The 22,012-nt window shown below is 57.3% G+C and overlaps 1 protein-coding gene across 1 annotated transcript in view; it reads left to right on the top strand.

The window, feature by feature from the left end:
- APPL2 (adaptor protein, phosphotyrosine interacting with PH domain and leucine zipper 2) overlaps positions 1-21,788 on the top strand; it is a 51,881-nt gene extending 30,093 nt beyond the window's left edge. The window contains exons 6-21 of the mRNA XM_055118409.1: positions 1,893-1,934; positions 2,048-2,106; positions 3,906-4,052; positions 6,327-6,409; positions 8,501-8,659; positions 9,701-9,889; positions 10,958-11,000; positions 11,095-11,151; positions 11,260-11,348; positions 12,917-13,075; positions 13,214-13,266; positions 14,789-14,963; positions 17,690-17,726; positions 17,940-18,080; positions 19,319-19,366; positions 20,634-21,788. Coding sequence (XP_054974384.1) covers positions 1,893-1,934; positions 2,048-2,106; positions 3,906-4,052; positions 6,327-6,409; positions 8,501-8,659; positions 9,701-9,889; positions 10,958-11,000; positions 11,095-11,151; positions 11,260-11,348; positions 12,917-13,075; positions 13,214-13,266; positions 14,789-14,963; positions 17,690-17,726; positions 17,940-18,080; positions 19,319-19,366; positions 20,634-20,768 — 1,616 coding nt within the window. The 3' untranslated portion in view covers positions 20,769-21,788. The remainder of the gene's footprint in view (positions 1-1,892; positions 1,935-2,047; positions 2,107-3,905; positions 4,053-6,326; positions 6,410-8,500; positions 8,660-9,700; positions 9,890-10,957; positions 11,001-11,094; positions 11,152-11,259; positions 11,349-12,916; positions 13,076-13,213; positions 13,267-14,788; positions 14,964-17,689; positions 17,727-17,939; positions 18,081-19,318; positions 19,367-20,633) is intronic.
- Positions 21,789-22,012: the final 224 nt, after the last annotated feature.

Genomic DNA, 22,012 nt, shown 5'->3' with positions numbered 1-22,012 from the left:
GTGCAGGACGGGAGGAACACACAGAAAGGTGCGATTCCTCTCACCTGGACACGTCTCAGAAGGTGCTCTCGGAGCTGGGTTTTCAGAAGTGAAATACGTCAACAGAGGTGACCGGCCTTGGGAGACACGAGTAGAGACACTGTAGGGTGCCGGGACCCATTTGAGATATAGAGCAGGAACTTTGGAAGAAAGGACAGAAAGAGCCACAAGGCTTCTCCTTGCTCATACTGGAGGGCTCCTGTCACAGTGCTCACCCTGGGGCTCCTGTCGCAGTGCTCTCCATCTCCAGAGCACGTGTTGGGGGTAGTCGAATACTCCACATAGCCTGGCTGACATTGGCTCTTGAGCAGAGAGAAAACTTTCATGGCATTTCGCCTCTCTCAGAAATCAAGATAGTCACAAGACCCTTCTAGGAAAATTACAGATTATTTTATTAAAAAGTATGGAAAACCTTGGAAAAGTATAGCCACTTACCAAATTTCCTGTTCCTTGTCCTTATTTCATTGAAAAGGTTCACTGCTTAAAGATTGGTGGATTATTTTCTAGAGGAAATTGACATTTTAAAACATGACTAGCAAAACCCAAGTCTAAACCCGAGACTCGGTCTAGTACTTCCTTTTGGAATTGTGTCACTTGGGAGGGGTCGAAGGGATAGTTTAGGTGGTAGAGAACATGCACCGTGTGTGAGAGGCCCCAGGTTTGGTCCTTGACACCGTGGGGCCTCCCGTGTACCACCATGTGACTGTGGCCCCTGGGCACTGCTGAGTATGGCTGGTTCTGGTGGCAGCCCAAACACCACTGCCCCACGCCAGGCTGACCTCTGCTAGGCATGGCCCTGGGTCCCTATATGAAGAAAATCACTGTCACTGTCACTGTCATCCCGTTGCTCACCGATTTGTTCGAGCGGGCACCAGTAACGTCTCTCATAGAGAGACTTATTGTTACTGTTTTTGGCATATCCAATACACACGGGTAGCTTGCCAGGTTCTGCCGCTCGGGCTCGATACTCTCGGTAGCTTGCCGGGCTCTCCGAGAGGGGCGAAGGAATCGAACTCTGGTCGGCCGCATGAAAGGCGAATGCCCAACCACTGTGCTATCACTCCAATCACCGTGAGATAGTTACAAGCTTTCCTGTTTGGGTTACAATCTCACAATGATCAAACACCCATCCCTCCACCAGTGCACATTCCCCACCACCAATATCCCGGGTGTACTCCCCGTTCCCATTCTCCCCCTGTCCCCATGACAGACATTATGCTCCTTACTCTCTCTCTACTTTTGGGCATTATGGCTTGCAACAGACACTGAGAGGTCATCATGTTTGGTCCATTATCTACTTTCAGCATGCATCTGCCATCCCAACCGGTTCCTCCAGCCATCACTTTCTTAGTGATCCCTTCTCTATTCCATCTGCCTTCTCCCCTCTGCCCATGAAGCAGGCTTACAGCTATGGGGCAGTCCTCCTGGCCCTTGTATCTACTGTCCTTGGGTGTCACAGGCTGGAGGCCCTTGTGGAGGCAAGTCCCAGATGATAGGAGCTGAACCACACACAGGCCAAGGATTGATGATGTCTCTGAAGTGTCACAGCCAAAGCTGCCGTGATGCCCGTGACCTCGGGCGAGTGTATGGGAGGGCTGGAGGGCCACAAGAGGACACGGAACTAGGGGCTGGGGGGGAGGGACAAGGTTCTTTGTTGCTTCTGAGGTTTTCAGTTGCAAGGGACAGTCACAGCGGCTGTGGGTGTCATGGCAGCTGTGGGTGGGGCTCAGGTCACAGGTGGGCTGCCGGGGCCCCTCCATCAGCCTCCCCCCCTTCGGGCCCAACGCTTTGCTTCTTGCCTCTCTCCCTTTGGCTTCCCCTCGACGCTAAGGCAGTTCTTTCCTCTTTGGCAGAAGTGAGCACTTTAAAGGACCTCTTCGGACTGGCCAGCAACGGTAAGCCCCTCCACCGCCGCCGGGGTCAGGGCAAGAGCTAAGTGGTGGCGTGGGGCGGCCGGGGCGGCGGGCTGAGGCCCCGGGTGAGTGCTCTTGTCCTCTCTCGTCCCCAGAGCACGACCTGGCCATGGCGAAGTACAGCAGGCTGCCGAAGAAGAAGGAGAACGAGAAGGTGGGCGGGGCCGCCTCGCTGTGCAGCCACGTGATTCACTCTGTTCCCGTTTGGTTCTTGGTTTCCCTTTGTCTGCTTCTGTGGCTTCCGCTGGCGAATTTATGGGGTTGGGACTATCTGGAGAAGTATTGTTTTCTCTTTATCTATACATGGATTTTTTTTTCTTTTTGGGTCACACCCGGCAACGCACAGGGGTTACTCCTGGCTCTGCACTCAGGAATTACCCCTGGCGGTGCTCAGGGGACCATATGGGATGCTGGGAATCGAACCCGGGTCGGCCACGTGCAAGGCAAACGCCCTACCCACTGTGCTATTGCTCCAGCCCCTATACATGGATTTTTAAAAATATATATACAGCACTGTCGTTAGCACTGGCGTCCTGTTGTTCATCAATTTGCTCCAGCAGGCACCAGTAACTTCTCCATTGTGAGAGTCGTTGTTACAGTTTTTGGCATATTGAATACGCCACAGGGAGCTTGCCAGGCTCTGCCGTGTGGGCGGGATACTCTCGGTAGATTGCCGGGCTCTCCGAGAGGAGCGGTGGAGGAATCTAATTAGGGTCGGCTGCGTGCAAGGCAAACGCCCTACCCGCTGTGCTATCTCTCCAGCCCAGTGACAGTGCTAACAGTACACTATAAATATATATGTATATATATGTATATATATACACATACATACATATATATATATATTAGTCCGAGTATATAGATTCCAGCTTTGCGAGCCCATTTATTAATTAATCACCAACTTAGAATTGCTATAAAATTACACTCACACATTTTTGGGGGAGTGGTGGGGAGAGATGTCCACGCTGTACTCAGGAGACCTGGAGCCCTTCCCATGAGCCACCTCTTAACATGAGCAAGGACACATCACTGCATGGAATAGGTAGGGAGCCAGGGCAGCACCCGTACCCATGTCTCGAGGACCATGGTGACTCGGACTGAACCAGAGTCTGGCGCATTCCAGGCAAGCGCGCACCTTGTCCCCTGTACCGTCTCTCTGGCCCCGTGCACACGACAGTTTGCATTTCAGCCCAGCCCCTCGGTGGGCATCCACTTCATCCCCGATTTGTTGCTTGGCCAAAGAGTTGCTTGGGCTTCTTTCCCCAGGGGTGGACTCTGATTCTTTCTCTCAGGCGTCTTAGCTATTTTTGTTTTGTTTTGTTCTGTTTTTTGCGGTTCCAGATAATAACCAAATTCTTTCATGTCCGTGCCTTTGTGCTTCTTTTTTTTTTTCTTTTTGGGTCACACCCGGCGATGCACAGGGGTTACTCCTGGCTCTGCACTCAGGAATTACCCCTGGCGGTGCTCAGGGGACCATATGGGATGCTGGGATTGGAACCCGGGTTGGCCACGTGCAAGGCAAACGCCCTACCTGCTGTGCTGTCGCTCCAGCCCCGACTTTGTGCTTCTCCCACCTGATTTCCCTCTACTTTGGTTCCGTGGGCCCCTTCCATGGTCGCCAGGGCATGCTGCTTTGCCTAAGGGTCCTAGCGTTTTGTGGTATTCCTGGTGGGGGGGGGGGAGGGGAGAGTCGGCTCGGTCCCCCCGCGCAGCATCGGATGCTGTGATGCCGTGCCCACCCGGGGCGTCTCTCTCGCGGCACGGCGGGGTCTTCCCCGGGGACCCCTCAAATGCCAAGTCTCTTCCCTGGGCACTCTTTGGCCTCTGCGAGGGAGCCTTCTCCGCTCCTCGTGTTCCTTGCGGAGAGAAAGGGGGGGAGGGGCTCTCGGGCCGGCCGCGCCGGGCACCGCCCCGGCCGGGCCACTCCAAGGCCGCTGCTGCTCGCTCCACCAGGTGAAGAACGAGGTGGTGAAGGAGGTGGCCGCGGCGCGCCGGAAGCAGCACCTCTCGGCCCTGCAGTACTACTGCGCCCTCAACGCCCTGCAGTACTCCAAGCGCGTGGCCATGATGCAGCCCATCATCGGCTTTGCCCGCGGGCAGGTGAGGGGGCGTCTCCCGGCGGGGCGGGGGGCGCCGCCAGCCAAGTGGGGACAGAGAAACCAGGGGCCTGAGACCAGGAAACCACCCGAGCGTAGCTCAGATGACGATGAGCTGGACGTGGCCGGTTCCGCACATCTCCGTGGAGACGGCCTCGACCTCTCACCTCTCTCTGGCCAGCAGAGCCAGGCCCCACAGTCCGGAGCTCCGCCCAGGCCTTTGCTGCTCTGGGGTCAAGCTCGCCAGGGGTGGCGTCATTGGGGCCCAGGGAAGCCCGCGTCCGTCTGTCGCCAGGAAGGGGCTCTGCAGGGAGGCGCCCGGGCTTAGAAGGGGGCGAGACCCTCTCAGGGTGTGACCCAGGGACATCGGGGAGCCAGCTGCGAGGAGGAGGCCGGCAGCCCACGGGAAGCAGCTGAGGCCTGCGTCATCCGTGTTTCAGAGGAATCTGTTTTCACGAGGGCAGCGTCCTGTCCAGTTCTTTCGGGGGAGGGGAGGGAGCAGATCGGGAGACTTCCGGCCCCAGGGGCCCAACCACCTCACTCCGGTTGTGGCGTTGTTGAGCAGCGGGCACATGGAAGTGAGCTTTTGCTTGAGGGGGGTGGAGGGGGTGATGGTTAACGGGCCTTTCAGAGTCCCCCCCGGCCAAAGCTGGGTTAAACCAAACCCCATGTGTCCCTGGGCCCCTCACAGAACCCCAGGTGTCCCATAGTCTCCTCCCGAGGCCCTCCCTGTGCACCCTTCTCCCTCCGCTGTCCTGGTTCTGTTAGAGGGGCCGGGCTCCCTGCACCCCGTCTCATGGACGCCCGCCTAGGTTGACCGAGCTGGTGGAGGCCCTGGGTCCAGGCGGGGCCTGCAGTCAGAGTGTGGAACCAGGGGCAGCCCTGGGCCTGCTCAGGGGGGCCCCTGGAGGAGCCTGATAAGTTGGGACGGGACCTTCTAGGGCCCCCAGGTTGGGTTTCACTCTGCTGGTTTCACTGTGTCTGGCTAAGGGCCACCCGCTTCCCCTAGCCGCCGGGACGGGTTTTCTGGTGGGGAGTCAGGGGTTTCCCAGGCGGCCCGTGGCCAGCCAGGCTGTGGGCTCCCTGCGAGGGTCCCGCCCTGCTTTGAGGGTCCCACAGTGCTGAGGACCACCTGGAGGGCCATCTGGGAGTGCTTGGGGGAGCTCCCAGGGGCACACCCAGAACTGCACGGGGGACCTTGGGGTGTCAGGCCTTGAACCGAGGGCTGTGCATGTGCAGGACTGCGCCTTAACCCTGGACCGCTTCTTTTCTTTGTTTGTTTTTGTTTTCTCTTTGGGTCACACCCACTGATGCTCAGGGGTTACTCCCGGCTCTGCACTCAGGAATCACTCCTGGCAGTGCTCGGGGGACCATATGGGATGCTGAGAATTGTACCAAGGTTGGCTGCATGCAAGGCAAATGCCCTACCCGCTCCTGTCCTGCAGGAAGGTTGCAGGGGCTGGTCCAGTACAGAAAGTGTCCACCGCTCCCTGGGCCCGCCCCAGACATCCCGGGGAGGAGCACGCGGCGTCCCCGGAGGCACAGTCCTACCTCCCCAGGCCGAGCAGCTGCTGTGTCCTCTTGGCCCTGGGAGTCCATGTCCGAGCGCCGGGAGCAAGCGGGGCCCCACCTGCGCCCCGTTCAGACTCGGGCCCCCTTGTGTGGGAGTCCAGGCGGGAAGAGCTTTTCAGGGGGTTCAGCCTGTCGTCCCCCCTGCCGTCCCCCGGCCGGTCCATTACGAAGCCCCGGAGCTGCCCATTAAGTTCTGTTGACCTTCCTGCTGCCCCCAGGTGGGCCATAGCCCGGCCCTGCGAAGGGAAGGCCGAGCCCAGCACAGCTGGCTAGCGTCCACGCAGGGAGACTTCACGGCAATGAAATCGAGAGCAGTGATCAGGGGCCAGGGTGACAGTCCAGTGGGTAGCGCCCTGGCCTTCACTCGGCTGACCCGGTTCAGTCCCTGGCACCTCATAGGGTGCCCTGAGCCCAGCAGGAGTGACTCCTGAGCACGGCCAGGTATGAGCCCCCCACCCCCCCAATATAAAACAAAGCAAAACAAAAAAAGAATTACTAGTCATGATTTTCGACACAACTGGGCTGTTCCAGGTGTGTCCACGATTCTGCCGCCTCGCTTAGATGACGCGCCCGGCTACGGCCAGGTGCCCTCAGTGCTCGGGGTGGGGGTGGGGGCCCTCGAGAGATGCCGCGGGCTGTCAGGGACGGCCCGCCCTGGCCATCAGCTTCCCAAGGTGACTCAGAATTTCTCAACTCTGTCTTTCAGATCGACTTTTTCAAGAAGGGAGCCGAGATGTTTTCCCCGAGCCTGGACAGCTTCCTGTCCTCCGTCCCGGGCATGGTGCACAGGTAACGGCGCCCTCCCGCCGGGCTCTCCCGCGGCAGCCACGTACCTCCCTGGGAGGCGGTTGTGGGGGGCGTCCAGCGAGCACCAGCCCCTCAGCACCCCCCCCCCCGAGTCTGTGCCCTCAGCCGTCGGTGCTCAAGAGCTTCCTGGCTGAGGTTCCCGGCGTGGCTGAGCCTGGAGCACTGGCCTCCACGCTGCAGGCGGCGGAGGAACATTTGAACCCCCCCCCCCCCCCGCACAGGATACCCCCCCCCGATACATTCAGCTTCCTGTTCTCCTTTTATCGTCTTCACATTTCATGAGTGTCGAGCCTGTGCCCAGTCTGGGTCTGTCTTCGAGTGGGGCGCGCTCTCGGCCCCTCGCTCAGAGCCAGCCGGGTCCCCAGCAGGCAGCTGCAGAGCTCCGTGCACCTTGTCAGGACGTCTTAGCACGCGAAGAGAGATGGAGAGCGCGCCCCAGAGCCATGGTACAGCAGCCGGGCTCGATCCCCAGCATCCCACATCGTCCCCTGAGCCCGAAGGAGTAACTCCGGAGGGCAGAGCCAGGAGTCACCCCAGAGCACTGCTGGGGGTGGCCCCAAAGAGAACAAACAAGAAGAGGCAAAAAGGCACCAAAGCCTCACTTGAATTAATTGGCATCAACAGTTGAGCCACAGAGACGCTTATTCGGGAGAGTCCTGCAGGGGGGGCCAGAGAGCACAGCGGACGGAGTCCCAGCTCTGCGTGTTCGAGGCCTGGCTCCAGCCCCAGCACCCACTTCCCTCCCCGGCGGTCTGCTGGCGCCACCCCTGAGCTCAGAACAGCCACCCCGGGCACTGCTGGCTGTCCCTCGCCCCCTCCCCCCACCCCCTCAGTATAAGGCCACAGGGTCATGTCCAAACTTCGCTGTCGCCATCACAGTTTCTGGTTAGGGTCGAGGGTTGACGGGCAAGAGGTGGTGCTAGGGTTGAAACTGAGGCATGCGTTTAAGCCATGTGTCCCCCTACACACACACACACACACACACACACACACACACACGCACGCACGCACAACCACACATGCAGAAACACACGCACACACATGCACATATGCATGTACACACACGCACACATGCATACACACACGTGCATTCACACATATAGAAATGCACGTGCACGCATCTGCACACATGCACACATGCACATGTAGAAACTCACGCACATATATGGACACACATAGGCACACATGCATATGCAGAAACACACACACACACACACACACACACACACACACACATGCATTCCATGCTGCAGCTGCCCTGAATGTCTCAGCCTTTGATACGGCCGGGAAGGACCCCCAGGCTCCTCACATAGAGTCTGCAGGAACGTGCCCGGGGGCTTCCCATGATCCCCCGGGGCACAGCACTGCAGCTCTCTCGGGAGAGTTGGTGACCCAAAGCACACAAGATGGGAATGCGTGTCTGAAGGGTGTTGTTTTGTGTGGGACAGTGCAGAGAAAGCCAGCTGCCTGGAGAACGTTGCGTTGGGAGACTGAGCAGCACAGCTTAATTCAGGCTGAAGCCAGCCCCCACGTGTTCGGAAAACAGAGGCTCAATCCCAGGCAGAACAGTGGCGAGGGGAGAAATCCCGAGTGCGTTGCTGAATGAAGGCAAACTGAGGGGCGAGTCTGCCCGTCCCCCCACGCCCCAGCCCCCCTCTGAATGTCCCTGGGCTCTTTCCCCCGCTCTCCGGCAGCTTCCGTGGGGAGTCTGTGGAAAGCAGTTGGGGAAATGGCATTTTGGTGCCCTGCCTCTGCAGTGTGAGCCCTGGGGACGTCAGGGGAAGGTACCAGGAGCTGGCTAAGCTGTCACCTCAAAGCAGTATCTTCCTCCCTTATCCTGCCAGCTCTCCCTCTCAGGCTGCTTTAGATCTAAGCCCCCGCAACCCACCTTGTTTCTGGGAAAACTCTGTTTTTCCACTCCCCCCCCCCCCACAAATGAGATTTTTTTAATTTTTTTTTTTTAATTTCTGGATTTTATTTCTGGGCAGCCGCGCCTCTGTGCCCATATCTGAGAGCTCCCTCTGCCGGGGGTCCTGGCGGGGACCAACCTGCCCACCTCTCTCCTCTCCCAAGCATCCAGGAGGAGCTGGACGCCGAGGCGGAGAAGATGATGGTGTCGCAGCAGGAATTCCTGTCCTTGGAGGATTCCGCGTACATGCCCGACGCCGACGTGTCTGCACCCCAGATCAACAGGAACCTCATCCAGAAGGCGGGGTACCTGAACCTCAGGAAGTGAGTGTGCCCGGCGGGGGCGGGGTGGGGGGACCTCAACAGCCACTGCCCCATCACCTGTGGGGAGACTGAGGCATGGTTTCCCTCCCCGCTGCGCTGAGCTGGAGCTGCAGCTGTGGAAGGGAGACCCTTACCCCACTCGCCCGGGCCTCAAGCTGAGCTGACTCCCGGCGTGCCTTGCTGAGGCTTCTGGGCGCTCACTGTTCTCCTCAAGTGCTCACAGCACGTCTGAGTTTGAATGGATTCTGGACTTGGTCCGCTCAGAAGCCCTTGACCAACCAAGTCACTCTGGTGTTCGCTTTGCAAACCCCATCCTCCCATCTCCAGTGCCCGGGGCCTGGGCCAGTGTGGAAGTTTCCAGCCTTCCTGGTGGCTGGAGAGAGAGTGCAGGGGGGAAGGCGTTTGCCTTGCACGCGGCCCACCCGGGTTCGATCCCCAGCATCCTGTACGATCCTTGAGCACTGCCAGGAGCGATTCCTGAGTCGAGGGTGGCCCAGAACCGAACGGAATAACCAAGTGTCCGTCCTCTCGGCACTCACGCCCAGCCCGGAGCTCTGCGAGGGGCCTCGGAGCGCTGAGCTGCAAGCACAGTGCAGTTTCCCCTCGGCCCGTGTGTCAGGCAGCGTTTCTGCTGGTCCTGACCGGGGGGCTCCCTTCCGACCTGCCCTCCCACCCCTCCCCTGCCCTCCTGTCAGCCCGGAGCCCTATGCAGTCACCCCATGGACTGATTTTTCCCCGTGGCCTCCTTGGACCGTGCTGGGGGCCTCTCCGGGGGCCTTGTGGCCCCTGAGCGAGAGATACTTGTCCCGGTTTCTCGCGCTTGAGCCGCTCTGAGCTCCTGGCGGTGGTCAAGAGATCGTCAGGGACCACGGGGTCAGCCACGGGCATGGCCAGCGCCCGCCCACCCGCCCGCCCACCGTGCTGTCACTCCAGATTCCCCACCTCGGACCCCCGCCCCCAGGGAGGCCGCCGGCAGGGCCTGGCGCCCGCCCCGGCAGACCCCCCTCCCAGCGGGCCCTTCCGCACACTCGCTTCTCGCAGCAAAACGGGGCTGGTGAGCACCAGCTGGGAGCGGCTGTACTTCTTCACGCAAGGCGGGAACCTCATGTGCCAACCACGGGGCACCGTGGCCGGGGGCCTCATCCAGGACCTGGACAACTGCTCGGTGATGGCGGTGGACTGCGAGGACCGGCGGTACTGCTTCCAGATCAGCACACCCAGCGGGAAACCGTACGTGTCCCCTCCCCCCCACCCCTATGCGTCGTCCGGGGACACTTCGTCTGCAGTGCGTGCACGGGACCGTGGCCCTGGGGAGGGTGTTCGGGGCTGGTTAGCTCAGAGCTCCCGACACAGGCCAAGGCCGGGCCCCTCTGGGCCTTCCTCCCTGTGTGTGGGGTGGGGGAGCAGCCAGGGGAGGTGAGTGGGAGAGGGAGGGGCGAGGAGGGGCCGTAGTCCTACCCGAGGACCCATCTCCTGAGACGAGTGGCCAGCGCCCTCTGCGGCAGAAGCGACCCTCCCTAGCACGCCAGACTCGAGACCCCGGCAGCTGCCACCGCAAGCCAGGCGGCCCTCCCGGGGGGCAGCGTCCCCGCCATGCGAGGCTGCTCAGAGGTCCCCCTGACATGCCCCAGATGGGTCTGGAGTCGGGGGGTGTCCAGGCTTCCCTTGCGCTGCCTTCCAGGGTGGGGGTCCAGAGTGGAGATTACCTTTGAGTATTAGTATCGTCGGCAGGGCAGGGGCTCGTGGGCCCGGGGTGTGGGCAGTGCCCCCTGGACTGCGGGGGCCACACCTGGTGCTGCTCGGGGTTACTCCTGGCGGGGTTCCAGGGACCGTACGGGAAGCCAGGTGGGCCGCGTGCAGGACGAATGCGCTACCCACTGTGCTATCGTCCCCCCCCCCCCCCCCCGCCCAGGAGGCTGTTTTTGGTTTTGTTTTGGGGTCACATCCTGCGGTGCTCAGGGCTCACTCCTGGCTCTGCACTCAGGGTTACTCCTGCCGGGGGCCCAGGGGGCCGTATGTATGGGACACGGGGCTCGAACCCGGTCGATGGTGTGTATTTCAACTCAGCCCCGGTGACAGGAAGAGACCCGGGGAAGGAACCGGCATCTCCGTGTCGGCTCCCGCCCTGGGTGAGGCGGCCCGGGGACGCGCTCACGGGGGTGTCACAGAGAACCCCCACAGGGTGGGAGGGCCCCAGCGCTGGGTTTGCAGGGACAGGTGCTCGGTCCTGGGCCGGGCCCCGTGCTCGGACCTTTTTGCACCCGACGGAGCACTGACTCGGGGGGGTCTGTGTTCCAGGGGCATCATCCTCCAGGCCGAGAGCAAGAAAGAAAACGAAGAGGTAGGGACCCCTTTGGTTCGCGCCTCTCCCGCCCTCCCCCAGCGGAGCGGCGGGGGGCCCTGGGAGTCAGCCGGGTCTCCCCTGTCCCCCACAGTGGATCTGCGCCATCAACAACATCTCCAGACAGATCTACCTGACCGACAACCCTGAGGTACCCGGGGTGGCCCTGCCCCCCCCCCGACCCCCAGCCTCCCTGCTGCCCCCAGCCCCGCCCACCCCTGCCCGCCCCCAGGCTGAGCCGTCTCCCTGGCCTCCTCAGGCTGTGGCCATCAGGCTGAATCAGACGGCCCTCCAGGCGGTCACTCCCATTACCAGCTTGGAGAAGAAGCAAGACGGCCTGTGCCCCAGGTAAGCCCCGGGCAAGCCACAGGCAGAGGGTTACCCGGGCAAGCCACGGGCAGAGGGGGACTCGCTGTCCCGACACTGGGCGTGTTTTGGTGTTTGGAGAGGGGGGCGGGGGCGGGGGCGGATCATTTGCCACAACGCTCTGGGGCGGTTCTGCCTCTGTCTGCGGCTCAGGTGTGGCCCCTGGCCCTGCTCTCCAGTTGGGGGGTGGGGGGGGCGGATGTTTGTGGCGCCGGGGGTCACATCAAGGTCTGCCGCCTGCCGCCTGCAACCCATCCCGGCTGTCCCCCCCACACCCCCGGCTCTGACAGGTCATGGCCTCCCTAAACCGCCCTCGCTTTAGGGAGCAGCAGCCAAGGCCAGGAAGGGGACCGTCCTCCCGGGGTCCCACCCCACCCGGTGGCAGAGCCGGATTCAGACCGGGGGCCTGTCGCGGCTGCCTCCCCGGGCCGGGGCGGCGGGCGGGCACTCCTGGGCTCTGCGCCAGCCTCGAACCAGAGCCAGCGCCAGCAGAGGTACAGAGTCCCCTCGGCGGGGCCCCTGGAGTGTCCAGCCGGGCCTGTGCCTGCGTTTCCCGTGTTCTGCCTCCCGTGACCGGCCCTGCACCTGAGCCCGCCTGAGCCCGCGCTTTCTGTGGGCTCGGCCCTCTCCTGTTTGCTCGTGGCTGTGTGCCGGGAGCACGCACACGCGTGGAGCTTTTCTGTTTGAATCCTCCTGCAGGATTCTTCCTTTCTCCCTTTCTCCCTTTCTCCCTTTCTTTCTCCCTTTCTCCCTCTTTCTTTCTTTCTTTCTTTCTTTCTTTCTTTCTTTCTTTCTTTCTTTCTTTCTTTCTTTTTTTCTTTCTCTCTCTTTCTCTTTCTTTCTTTCTTTCTTTCTTTCTTTCTTTCTTTCTTTCTTTCTTTCTTTCTTTCCTTCCTTCTTTCCTTTTTTTTCCTTTTTTTTTTTTTGTGGGGTTAGGAGGGTTGGGCCACGCACGGCAGTGCTCAGGGCTTACTCTGGGCGCTGTGCTCAGGAATCATGCCTGGTGTGGCTCGGGGAACCTTCCGTCATGCTGGAGATCGAACCCCAGTCGGCCACGAGCAAAGGCAGCACCCTGGCGGTCACTCCTTTGTCCTGCAGCGAGCTCCCGAGTTGGAGAAATAGCCCAGGGCTACACCATCACTTGTCACCTGAGGCAGCGTGGCACGGAAGGGAGAACGGCAGCCTGATGGCGCCGAAACGTTCGTCTCTCGTGGGCTGCTAGAAGGAGCCCCGTCACCCAGCGGACAGATGTCAGCTAACGAGCCCCGCGAGAGATGAGCCTTTGGCTCCCGGCCCTGGCCGGCTCCCCACCGCCGCAGTGGGCCCGCGGGAAGGGGCGCTGGAAGGCGGTGCCGGAGAATAGGCCTGAGGGGGGCGGGCGGGCTGGCAGAGCGTGGGGGCCAGCAGGGATTTTGACCCAAAGCTTTCATTTGCAGAGAGGGCTGAAAGCTTCCTCAGCCATGCGTAAGCGCAGTCAGTCCCGACTGGACCAATGGTAAAGGCATCTAGTTGAGTCCCCCCCCCCCGCCCCTCCCATTTCTATACTCCAGCCAGACCCCAAAGCATTCCGAGGTGGGCAATGACAAGAAGGTCCCCCCAGCCGCAGCCAATATGCCCGAAGCCGAACAGCTCATCGCCCCCGGGACCCCCATTCAGTTCGACATCGTCCTTCCCGCGACAGAGTTCCTGGACCAGAACCGCGGGAGCAGGTATGGCCTCAGCGTACCCCCCACCCTGCGCCCCTGGGGCTGACTCCCGTTTTCCCTGCCCCGGCCAGCCGGGCCTCGGGAAGCTTCCTTGGCGCTGAAGATGCTGTCCTGATCCGCTGACTCTCTCTGTCCCCCCAGACGCACCAACCCTTTCGGCGAGACCGAGGACGACACGTTCCCCGAGGCCGAAGGTGAGAGCGCGGGGGGGGGGGGGGGGGGTCTGGCGGCCGTTTAGCCACAGCCACCCGCCTCGCAGGATCCTGGCCGGACCCGCATCTGGCCGCTCAGGGACGGGGTGCCTGAGCACAGGGCAGCAGCCGCTGGCTCTGGAATGCCGACGGCCGGAAGCCGGCAGGGGACGCAGGCGGGGCCAGCCTGGGCTCCTGCTGGCCCCCTCCTGCTCTCACCCCGCCCTGGGAGCATGATGAGAAGAGCCAGGGGGTGCGCCGCTCAGCTCCAGGGTGGTCTCGCCGGTCAGGGGCCGGGGGGCTCAAGCCCAGCTGGAGGCACGGGCACTGTCTGGGTCTAAAGCAGGGCTCGATGGGCCACAGGACAGCACGGAGGGCGTTTGCCCCACACGTGGCTGACCTGGGTTCGAGTCCCCGGCATCTCAGATGAGCGCCCCCAGGCGTAGTTTCTGAATACAGAGCCAGGAATGACCCCCCTGAGCATCATGGAGGGCGGCCCGAGAGGGAAAAAGATAAGGCTCGAAAGTTGGACTTGACAGCTGCAGGGGAGAAACCCCGGGCCTCAGACCAGCCCCTGCTCCCGTCCTGGCTGGCTGACCTTCCCCCGAGTCCACGCTCGAGACAGCTCGCACGAAACACTTCCAAACTCCTGAGCACAGCCATCTTCACCAGAGCAGCTGGAACGTTCTATTGTTTGTACTTTTTAGAAATGTATTCATTTTTTTAACCTTCAGGTTATTTATTTAATTGTTTAGGGCAGCAGTACTGAGAGGGCAGGTGAGGGTAAAGCAGCAGCTTGGTGTAAAATGATACGGAAGTAGATGACTCAGGGGAAAAGGGAGCATCTTGGACACCTTGTTTATGGCTTTGCCCTCCTGGTGGCTGCCGGGCCCCTCCTCCCAGGGCCTGACCCGTCTCTCACCCAGCAGCCAAAATCAGGGCTGGGAGACCGAGCAAAGGGCTGGCGCCAGGGCCCCAAGTTCAGCCTCAGGCACTACGCGGTCTTCCCGAAGCACTGCAGGGCTGAGAGCCATGGGAAGGGGCCTGCAGGGTCCCAGGCACAGTGGAGAGGCTCTCGCCCACTCCAGGTCCACACTGGCAGCTCATCAGCATCAAATAAGCCAATTCCTGCGCGCGCGGAGGGCTCCCGCAGTGCGTGGAATACGCCACTGCCTTTGCGGATTCGTCTGTGCCTGGACTCACCAGCTGACCGGAGTCGGTCCGCTCAGGGTCCCGCACCGCCCCCCAGTGTAGCCTGTCGGAACTGCAGTGCGAGAAGGGTTGTCTGGCCCCACCTCTTCATTGCAGTGATGCAGGCCAAGGGCCACCTTGCTGCTGCTCTGTTCAGACAAAACAGGGACCATCGGCGATCACAGCTCCGGCTGTCTGCGGCTGACAGAAGCTGTGAGGAATCTAGGTAGATTAACCACAGCCAAGAGGCTAAGCCCGAGGCATCCAGGCTGGTGACAAGCCAACAGCGGGGACGGCGAGAACGGGGCCCCGAACCGGAAACGCTCTCTTGCAGATTCACTCCTGCAGCAGATGTTCATAGTCCGATTTTTGGGATCGATGGAAGTTAAGACGGACAACACGACGGAAGTGATTTACGAGGCCATGCGGCAGGTGTTGGCGGCTCGGGCTATTCACAACATCTTCCGGATGACAGAATCCCACATGATGGTCACCAGCCAGGCGCTGAGGTACCAGCGGTTTAGACTTTCTCGCAGCTCTCATCAGAGGCCCCCGTTCGGGAACATTCATTCTCAGGCCACGGGGCTTGTTTCACGAGACTGATCCAGCTGCCAAATTTCTGAATCAGCTCCCCGAATACAATACAGTATCAGACAGTGATTTTCCATCACTCATCTGACGCTTCCTTTTTTCCCCCACTCAGGGCATCTCACCCCCACGGCACATCTTTGGGAAGGGGGAGGAGAACCAGATACCCAGAGAAAAATCTACAGACATGAGGAAAATGGGCCAACACAGAGCAGCTACTAGTCTTTCCCGCCCCCCCATCATTAGAATAATGTTGAAAAAAACATTATTCAATGAAAAAATTATCGTAGTAGCCAAAAGATGGAAACACTCCAAATGTCCAGCCAAATGTCCGGTTATAAGGGACTGTGACAGTGGAAGAAGAAGAATAGAGTCTTAAAAAGGAAGGCTAAAACATGAACCTTGAAAATATTATGCTAAGTGGGGGGTGGGGGAAGACACTAAAGGTCAGGTCACATTATATGATCATTTATGTGAAATTTCTACAGTAAGAAAATCCGGAGACAAAAAGCAGGTCAGTGAGTGTCAGCAAGTGAAGACAGGTATAGAGTTCCCTTGTGAGGTCACTACAAATGTTCCTGATGTCAACCTGATATCTGATATTTTAACCACAGTAGGCACCACCTGGACCACACAGTCCCAGGTTCTGCAGTGGAGAGATCATACCAAAATTCGGATTTTTGGTTCAGATTACCTAACAGAGATTTAAAGTTACTTACAAAAGATGACAAGTGTCTTTTCATTAGTAGAAAATGTGTAAGATACCTAAGTGAAAGACAGTAGGGGCCGGATAGTACAGTGGGTAGGGCACTGGGCTTGCAAGAGGCTGCCTCGGGTTCGATCCCAGGCCCCCCTGAACATTGGTCGCCTGAACATTGCCAGGAGTAAACCCTGAGCACAGAACCAGGAATAAACTGAGCACAGAGCCAGGAGTAAGCCCTGAACACTACCAGGCATGGCCCCAAACCAATATCAGGTAAAGGGAATCTTAACTTGAGGGAAATTGTTTATGGTATCTATTTTAAAGCGATCAAATTCACATCCACAAGTACATAAAAGTAACTGTTTTGGAGTTCACTTGAAATTTCATAGGATTTTAAGGATCCTCATCCCAGTTTCCCAGATGAAAGAAGTGTGAGGACTCAGTCCTGAGCCCCCCTCCCCCACCCCGCCCTACCCCTCATCACAGCCCCCCTGCCTTGCTAGTATCTCAGCCTGCAGCCGTCACACACACCACACCGCAGGCATTCAGACTCCGGTGTTCCCTATGTCAGAGCTGGGCAGCATCACCACGATTCTGGAACATTTTCATCACCCCTCAGAGAAACCCCCATCCCTGCTAGTGGTCACTCCCTTCCCAAGCCACCTTGCTCGAGGCACACGTTCGCCACCAACCCAGTTGCTTCTCTGTCTGCCTACTCTAGACATTTCAAGGAAGCGGAGCTCTAGAGAGCCTGCTAGCTTCGTCCACAGAGAAAGCTCTTGCTTTCACCGATAAAACTTAGAGCAGGTCAGAATAGCTTTAAATACATTTATTTAAATATTAGTGTTATTAATTTGCACCAGATGTTACTGGTGCCCGCTTGAGTAAATCGATTTTCAACAGGATGACAGTGACAGTGACTAATTTGCATCTATTGATAGTAGATAGCAGTACGCTTTCGACTGCAGTTAATTTTCTTGACCTGTTAACATGGATGTTTACAGTATTAAGGAATATATTCTAGAATACCCCCTTCCCCATCCTCTCCCCGCCCCCAGGTCGACTGTGTGCAAAATAAGCAGCTCCCACTCCCTCACCAGCCTTCTGGAGTAACTCTCTTTTTGGGGGGTCACACCCGGCGATGCACAGGGGTTACTCCTGGCTCTGCACTCAGGACTTACTCCTGGTGGTGCTCGGGGGACCATATGGGATGCTGAGAATCAACCAGGGTCGGCCGTGTGCAAGGCAAACGCCCTCCCTGCTGTGCTCTAGCTCCAGCCCCTAGAGTGCCTTCTTAGACATTATTTCTACACCAAAGTGAAATAGGAGTTTGAAGATTTAAAAACAAAAGGGCCAGATAAGATAGTACAGCAGGTAGTACTGGCCTTGCACATGACCAACCTAGCACTCATACGGTCGCCCGAGCACATATCCCCGGCATACGTACGGTCCCCCGAGCCCGGCCAGGAGTGATCCCTGAGTGCAGAACCAAAGGAAGCGCTGAGAACCACTAGGTGTGGCTGAGAAACTCGAAACAAAACATCACAGCCAATAACAACAACAAAAATACGATTCTCTCACCTCCCATTTTTTTTTTCAAAAAAGTAAAAGAATCAGTCGATTCAAAGGAAAGACAGTAAATTATTATTTTACTGTACAGGAGACGGTTCATCTGGATTATACAGAATTATAGAGTATAGTCAACTTCTTGAATAACCAATACCTACAAAATCCATGCTGTCTTCACCCTGTCCTTCCGTTCAAGGTGCACCAAGTTTCAGCACAGTTAGGAAGGGGGCAGGTGTGCTTTTCTGTGGATGATCACCACCGGGCCACCAAGTTTCACGTTTAAGAGGGTGACTTCACGTCTGAACTTGTGCACACTCTTGTAAGAAGAGACGTATCCAATGCTTGTGGTATAACAAGAATCTCTTAAAATTTCAGGTTGATAGATCCTCAGACTCAGGTGACAAGAGCCAATGTAAGTACCTCGTGCTGTTTCACTGGTTGCTCCTTGCTCCCCTCCTAACCGCCTCCCACAGGGATTTGGCACTGGGTGACTCCTGGCGGCCAAATCAAACGTCACTTCCTGTACGCTTGCAGGACTTTCTCCCAGGCCATGCATGACCTTGTGTGTTCGTGAGTTCTTCGCTACCTGTAACATTCAGTCTCATCCTGTTTGTCTTTTTTCCAGTTTGAACTGACCAGTGTCACCCAGTTCGCGGCTCATCAAGAAAACAAGAGGCTGGTTGGTTTCGTTGTCCGAATGCCCGAATCCACAGGGGGCCCGTCTCTGAGCACTTACGTCTTTGAAAGCAACTCAGAAGGCGAAAAGGTCTTTATTTTCTCATCTTAAGGTTTCTTAGTATTCTGGGTCCAGATGAGTCTTATGGTTTTTGTGTTTACTTTTTGGTTTGGGGGCCACCCACCCCCAGCGGTGCTCAGGGCTGACCTGGGATTCAGGGATCATTCCTGGCTGGGCTCTGTGGGTAGAGGGTGCCAGGGATCTAGGAAAGTGCCCTAACCCATTCTACTGTCGCTCTGCCCCCTCAGATGAGTCTGTTCAAAAGGCTTTTTTTTTTTCCTTTTTTTCTTTTTTTTGTAGTTGACAATTCTGAACACCCTCGAGGGATGCAGAGTCCGTTTCTCTTGGGCCTGGGCTGACACTCGAGTGCTAGGCTCTGGGTCTGAGTCCCAGTAATATGTGGCCCCAAGTGAAAACTGTGATATAATATACCTATTCCTATAAGACCCTAATAAAATTAATTGGGATATAATTATCCCATGGAAAAAATAGTGAGTTAAGACCATGTGCATATGTGGTCAAACCCTCGGCTTCAAGACTTTCAAAATGTGTCCACTACTCCAAGCCCTTTCCGTAAGAATTTTAACAGGGGATATAATTATTCAGTAGAAATAGCGGGAAATGTCAAAAGCAACTCCCCTTAATTTTTAAAAATTAAAGCAAAAATGAATAGAGGAGAAAATCTGGTCTGAGAGTATGCATTTATTAAAAAAAAAACTTAGAACCAATGGAAAGTCATCAACTTTTATTTCAGCAAGTATCTGTACACCGCAGTGTGGAAGGACTTGCTCTGGCTAAACATACGGTTAAAGAAAGGAAACGTCTGCTATGCATTTGAACACTGAAATCACCAGTTTTCACTTACCTGGATATTCTTTTTTTTTCTTCTTTTTGGGTCACACCCGGCAATGCACAGGGGTTACTCCTGGGCTCTGCACTCAGGAATCACTCCTGGCGATGCTCAGGGGACCATAATGGGATGCTGGGAATCGAACCCGGGTCAACCACGTGCAAGGCAAACACCCTACCCGCTGTGCTACCGCTCCAGCCCCTACCTGTATATTCTTATGAGACACACAGTGGCACTAGAGGCCAGGCCAGGGGGTGCCGAGCTTAGGACCCCCGTGATGCGCCCGGGTCAGGGCCTGTCTCCGTGCGGATGTGAGCAGTGACCCCACTCACTCACTTCCATCACGTGCTGTCCTCCCCGTAAGCCCTGGACTTTCGCTGGCTGCCTGTGACAAAACCACTTTTCCTGTCTTCTGCAGATATGCTATGCAATCAATTTGGGAAAAGAAATTATTGAGGTTCAGAAGGTAAGGCGCATTTTGTTGCTGGTTTAACTACTCAAATAATACTCGCACCCGTGCTAAGCTTGCGCCTAGAAACGGAGCCTTCTCATGGCCCGTGCAGCATCCTGACCACCAGGGGGACCCTCGAGTCCTCAGTCTTCACAGCTGCTGCAGCTCTTACTGCCTGTTACAACGTCCGCTTGCTGCTGGCTCGACCTGCTCTGTGCCATTAAGACAAAGTGTCTAGCCCTTGCTGAGGCCTTTGCTCCTCAGAGCAGGGCCGGGCCGGCAGGACTAACTCTCGCGCCTCCTCGCTTCTCAGCAGCTGCCAGGCGGTCCCTTCCCCGACACTGTTGGGACCCGAGTCTGTGTAAGGAAAGCCCCGGGATTCCAGCAGGGAGCAGGACAGGGACTGTCCCTCCCCAGGGGGCCTGAGGCTCCATCCTGTTTGCAGCCTGGCTGGGGCCCGCAAGTCCAGCGAGGGTCCTGGTCCGTGACCTCGGCCATCAGGGCGGGGTCCTGGCACCCAGATACAGGAGAGGTGCCAGCCCGCTGGTGCTCAAGCGGCTGACAAACGCTGACCCAAATGACCCCAAATGCCACTGCTTGGTCTGTCGGCTGAATGTCACTGGAATGACAGAGGGCCTGGACTGTATTTTTTTATTGGTGGTGGGGGGGGAGCGTTAAATCTGCATAGTTACATTGAGTCATAGGTGCCTGTTGATACAGGTCAGATGAGGGCAGGAGGACCAGGGCCTGACACCAGCGGACAGGAAGGGCGGCCACTGCATCAGCCTTTCAGGCTGACAAAAGGCCCAGGTATAAAGCCCCTCAGGTGTCCTGTGTCCCTGGCCCACTGTTCCGCTCTGCTGCTGTAACAAAACCGTCCCAGTATGAAAGAGAGCGGGCAGAGCTTGAGCGGCAAAACCTCAGTGGCAAGCCATATGGTCTAGTCTGTCCTGGAATAGACTGAGAGGAAACAACAGGCTTCCAGGATAGAGAAGACAGCTATTGTGAAGCGAGTGACCCCTGCGCCTGGGAAGATGGCACCGTGACGTGTCAATAATGACCTGGTGGCCCAGGGGGAAGCTCGGCCTGGATTCTAGAGCAGCGACGTGTCCGAGTTCCCCCAGAAAGCACGGGACCCAGAGCGGAACCTTAGACAAGAGGTGTGGGGGGGCGCGGAGGCTGGATGACAGAACCCAGGGAGAGCCACACCGGGGGGGGGGGGGGGGCGCTTAAGTGCATTGTAAGCTCTTTTCTTTCCTTCTTAAACTCCCGTTAACTTCAGGACCCGGAAGCACTGGCCCGGTTAATGCTCTCCGTGCCACTAACCAATGACGGAAAGTATGTCCTGTTAAGCGATCACGCCGATGACCCTGACGGCAGCCCGCGTGAGGACAGAGGCGCAGAATCTGAAGCCTAAACTCTCTGGCGCCCCGGGGGAAGCGCACCCAGGAAGGCGAGCCGCCTCCTGAAGGGTTTCCAACTTCTCTGACACACAGGCCCACACCCCGCCCTCAGACTGCTGACAGTCGCTTGTGGAACACACGCTCCGCCCCTCCACCCTGCCCCTCGGAGGGAGAGGCAGAGACGGCTGACCGCACCCCTCCCCATCTCCAATGTTCTTTTAGGTGCTCTGTTGGTAAGTCCTTTTCCTTAGACCACGCCGGTCCGGGCTCAGGATGAAACTGGTCACGAACAGCAACACAGACCAATAACGCATTGTTCACTTTATCGGGATGCCCGCTCTCCTTCCCGCACCCGTCATCCTTTTGCAAAAATGACAGCAGCCTAGATTTGTAATTTGATAAAAAAAAAAAAACACTAAATATTTCCTATTAATATAATCTATTTTTGTATTTTTTACCTAATGAGCTTTAAGTGCCTGTCGTTCTGGAAACTATTTATACTCCAGCGTGTCTCCTAATTGGACCTAACAGCATGTTATTAACGTGTGCAGTCAGGGAGTGAGCCTTGCGCGGAGGCCCAGATGTTCTCGTTTGCATGGGGACTCCAGGCCTCACGCAATAAAGAGACTTAGCAGATGAGTACCCCGGGGGGGCGTGTAATTCTGCACGGGCGCCCCTCAATGAGCCAGCACGCAGCGCCCGGGCCTCTTAGATATTAACTATTCTCGGTGGCGAATCACGGTGCACGGCCGGGTGCAGCTCCTTCAGTTCCTGTTTCTCCTGAGCCAGACTCCTGGAGGAAGGGACCAATGAACTTCAAAACATACCCAAAGTACAGCTGGCCGGGGGGGCTTGGTACGGAGTTCTTCCAAGCCCACCCTTTACACATCCCACTCGCTCCTACGAACCAAGTATAATGAGCTTGAATTGGTTACCGTGTGTTTAATTATAACCGTGTTAGACAGAGTATCACTGTCTTTGTAATAAATTAACCTAGCAACCAATGCTAGCAAATAAAAACTGTTAACTATTTATTTCTTTTGCTTTTCGGTGGTTATTTTCTAGAATATCCCTGGAAGAAAATTAAAGCCAGTTCTATAGCTACCAAACACAATACAAACAGGACATACTATCCAAAAACAAACAAAAAACACTTCTGGGTCAGGGAGCAAATACAAGAGCTAAGGAGCGCCCCTTGCACGCGGCCGACCCTGGCTTGATCCCTGGCCCCACCTGATCTCAGGAGCAGAACTGGGTA

Source organism: Sorex araneus, chromosome 10, assembly GCF_027595985.1.
Source record: "Sorex araneus isolate mSorAra2 chromosome 10, mSorAra2.pri, whole genome shotgun sequence".
In the NCBI taxonomy this organism is placed as follows: domain Eukaryota; kingdom Metazoa; phylum Chordata; class Mammalia; order Eulipotyphla; family Soricidae; genus Sorex; species Sorex araneus.
This window is presented reverse-complemented; position numbering and strand designations above follow the sequence as displayed.